This window comes from Athene cunicularia, unplaced genomic scaffold (genome assembly GCF_003259725.1).
Source record: "Athene cunicularia isolate RWA unplaced genomic scaffold, athCun1 SCF_117, whole genome shotgun sequence".
Lineage (NCBI taxonomy): Eukaryota > Metazoa > Chordata > Aves > Strigiformes > Strigidae > Athene > Athene cunicularia.
The window spans coordinates 18,859-22,346 of NW_020799175.1; the positions used below are offsets into that span (position 1 = coordinate 18,859).

At 64.4% G+C, this 3,488-nt stretch overlaps 1 protein-coding gene across 1 annotated transcript in view; it reads left to right on the forward strand.

The window, feature by feature from the left end:
* Positions 1-3,484, forward strand: part of SHARPIN (SHANK associated RH domain interactor) — a gene marked incomplete at its 3' end in the record, with an annotated part of 6,248 nt that extends 2,764 nt beyond the window's left edge. Inside the window, exons 4-7 of the mRNA XM_026867054.1 lie at positions 1,282-1,895; positions 2,088-2,361; positions 3,093-3,220; positions 3,401-3,484. Coding sequence (XP_026722855.1) covers positions 1,282-1,895; positions 2,088-2,361; positions 3,093-3,220; positions 3,401-3,484 — 1,100 coding nt within the window. The remainder of the gene's footprint in view (positions 1-1,281; positions 1,896-2,087; positions 2,362-3,092; positions 3,221-3,400) is intronic.
* Between the last annotated feature and the right edge of the window lie 4 nt (positions 3,485-3,488).

Here is a 3,488-nt window from a genome sequence, read left to right on the forward strand (position 1 = left end):
AACTCCACCGCACACCCCCAGCACAGTCCTGTTCCTCCGTGGGAGCCCGACCTGCCCCAGATGGGCTCGTGGGTCGCTGGACGTTGGGGTCACTTGCCCCGTGGCCCTTGGCTCTGTCTTTTTGACATGGTTTTGCCCGTCGTGGTGGCGACTGTGAGTCTGTTGGGGCCAGCGGAGCCTCCTGCAGCCCCTGGAGCTGAGCTGCTCTGGGAATTCCCTCCGTCGGCATCGGTCCACAGGCAGCCGGGGCAGCCGCAGCGTTCCTGGAGGGCTCTGGGGTCCTGGGTTTGTCCTTCCCAAGCTCCCAAGAGGGGGGAGCAGGGAGTGGGGGGGATACAGCAGCAGGGTTTGGGTGCTGCCAGAACAGCCAGGAATGCAGAGGGTGAGCCCGTCCGGGCAGCAGCCGGCGTGGCAGGGACCTGATTCCGTGGGGGTTTCAGGCTCAGCTCAGCCCCTCTGCGGATTTTCCCTGTCTGGGGGACCTGGGGACCCCCAGCAGCCTCTCCCTCGGGCCCTGTGGGGGACCCGCTCCGCAGAGCTCTGCCATGTGCGGCACAGGCTTGGAAAAGGCCTCCGAGAAGGTTAAAACGCTGATTTTTGTATCAAGACGGTGGCCGGTACTAGGCCGAGGAGATTCATGGATAAACGTCGGCGTTGGGAAGAGGTGGAGGCACTTCGGATTAGGCTGGAATGGGGCTGGGCTTGTCTAGACCGGGCTTTTGCCAAGAAAGGTTGGAGCAGACGACCCTCGAGGTCTCTTCCGAGCTGGAATTCTGTGATTCTTGAGCTGTGTCTCGTGAGTCAGTGCCCACGGGTCAGGGAGCTGCAGGGCACGGCAGCGGGGCAGCGAGCTGTGCCAGCACCGCCAAAACTCCAGGCAAACTTCCTCAAAAACCTCGGGAGAGGGAAACGGTGCGGGGGAGCGTCCTTTGGGTCGTGACCAGGCATGAGGCGCAGGCTGGGAGCAGAGAGCGGAGGCGTCCGCGGCGACGGGGCTGTGCCAGGGGCGCACAAACAACCTAGGAAAGGTGCTGAGCGGCGAGGTCGGGGCTTCCACCTGGGTCTTGGGGCTCCGAGCCCTTGAACTTGGTGCTGGTAGATGCAAAACGGGCACACAGCAGCAGGCTGGCGACTGCGGGTGGTGCAGGTGCCAGCGGCATCGCTCGGCACGACCCGCGGTGTTGGGGAGAGGGGAGGGAACCCCTCGGCGATCCCACTAACTGCAGGTTCTGCCTTAACGCTCGGGAAATGCAGCTTTTTCCCCCTCTGGGTCGGGTGCAGGGAAGGGGCGGGATGGTCAGAGGCGGGAAACGCTTTTACTGGGAGAGCTGGAAGGGTTCAGGCTCTGCGCTGGGGGAGAGGCGGCAGTGGGGTTAGGGGCCGGAGCGGACATGGGGAATGTTTATTCCCATGGACCAGGAGACTCAGGGGAATTGGGAAGCACCAGGTGTAGAGCAAGGAAAAGGCAAAAAGTGGAAATTGCTGTTGAGGCTGCAGGGAAAAGGCTGGAGCAAAGAATGAACAAAATGGGGGGGAACAAGTTCCCTGTGCGGGTGAAATGTGGGGTTCGGGGTGTGGGCTGGGAGCTGCAGGCAGGGCACAGGCTGGGGGGGTCTGTCCCAGTTTCCCGGGACATGATGGTGGTTGGAAACTCGGTGTCAGACCTCCTGGGACTCCCCTGTGGGGCATCAGCCTTGGCTCTGCGGGTCGAGAGCATCGTACCCGGCGAGCGGCCGGTGCCGGTGGCACGGCCCGTCCCCCCGATCCCGGCGTCCCCCTCTAACGGCCTCGCTCTCTCCTCCAGCATGAAGGTCGGCGTGGAGGATGCGACGTCTTCCGCAAGCATCACCCTCAGGGTCCGCGCTCACACTACAATAGCAGCGCTCAAGCAGCAGGTACGGAGCCGGCACCGGTGTGACCCCCCCACACCCCGTAGGCCCCTTTTTTAACCACTTGTACCAGCGCTGGGGGAGGTGGGCTCTCCCCCCAGCTCCCCTCCCATCGTGGAGCCAGTTCTTTGCTGGTTCTCCTGTCTACGGGGAAGCTGTGGCTGCTAGCTCACCCTCCCCGCTTCTCCGGCTGCCCAGGTCTTCCAGGATTACGGGTTCCACCCCTTGGTCCAGCGCTGGATCATCGGGCAGTGCCTCTGCGTGGACGAACGGACCGTTTCCTCCTACGGCATCCGCAGGGACGGTGACATGGCGTTTCTCTACCTGCTCTCGGCCAAGATGGCCGAGCTGACCGAGCAGCGCTACGAGGAGGACCAGGCGCAGGTCATGCTCAGCTCCACCTCCTTGCTGAGCAACGACGACGCCGAAAGGCACAAATACAACACCCTGCCCAACATGTCGCCTAAAAAAGGTCTGGCTCTCCTATGCCCTCCCTGCAGCCGCTGGCTGGGATGGCTCCAGCGCAGGGGGCCAGAGCTGGGTGTAGGGATGGGGGACACTGGGGTGCTGGGGGGTCTCTCAGGCCGGTAGAAAAGGCTGAGTGGCTTCTCTGGGATGGAGCTGGTGCCCTCGCTCTTGGAAATCTGCCCCTTGCCAGCACCCTCTGTGCTGCCCAGCGACCTCGGGAAGAGCCTTCGTGGCTTTTCTGTTCGTTCCAGAACGCGGGCGGTGAGGAGAGGGGCAGCGTCCACACCCGGGGGGCTCCTCTCCCCACAGATCTGGGTCCTGCACCGGGAGCCGTCGGGGCTCTGTGGCACTGCGAGTGGGCCCAGCGCCGCTGGCCAGCCGGCTTGTGCCGATGGGCTGGGGCAGGGCGGCCCCCCGGGACCCATCCCTCCTGGGGTCCGTGCCCCCCGAGACCCATCCCTCCTGGGGTCCGTGCCCCCCGGGATCTGTGCTCCCCAGGATCCATCCTTCCTGGGGTCCATCCTCCCCAGGATCCGTGCTCCCCAGGGTCTTTGTTTCTCCGGGTTTGCCCTCCCTGGGATCCATCCTCCCTGCCCAGGGCTGACCTGGGACGAGCAGCCTCTTCCCTGGAGACAAGTGCCCCCCCCAGCCCAGGGTGGCACGCTGGCAGCCAGCCCCAGTGCCGGTTCCTGGGCTGGTTGTAACGTTCCCGCTTTCCCCGATGTCACTCCCCAGGCTGGGGTAACGAGCCCAGCAGGAAGATGGACATCGGCGAGATCAGCCAGCACCTGGACGCGCTACAGATGGGCGACCTCAGCGGCCAGTCGCAGCCCATGGCCACCAGTCTGCCCTCACCAGTGCAGGTACGTGGCCCACAGCGCCTCCCCGCCATCGCCGCCCTGCTCTGCCCCCCCCGGATCCTCCCTTTGTCCAAGTCTGGGTGTTCTGGGGGCTCCCTCCATGTCCTATCCCCCCTCTCCTTTTTTCCCCCCTCTCTCCAAAGCATTTTATTTCCCAGTTCTGCATCTCGCGTGTCCCCACAGGCGGGCTGGTCGTGTCCAAAATGCACCTTCATCAACAAGCCCACGCGGCCGGGCTGCGAGATGTGCAGCGCGGACCGTCCCGACGACT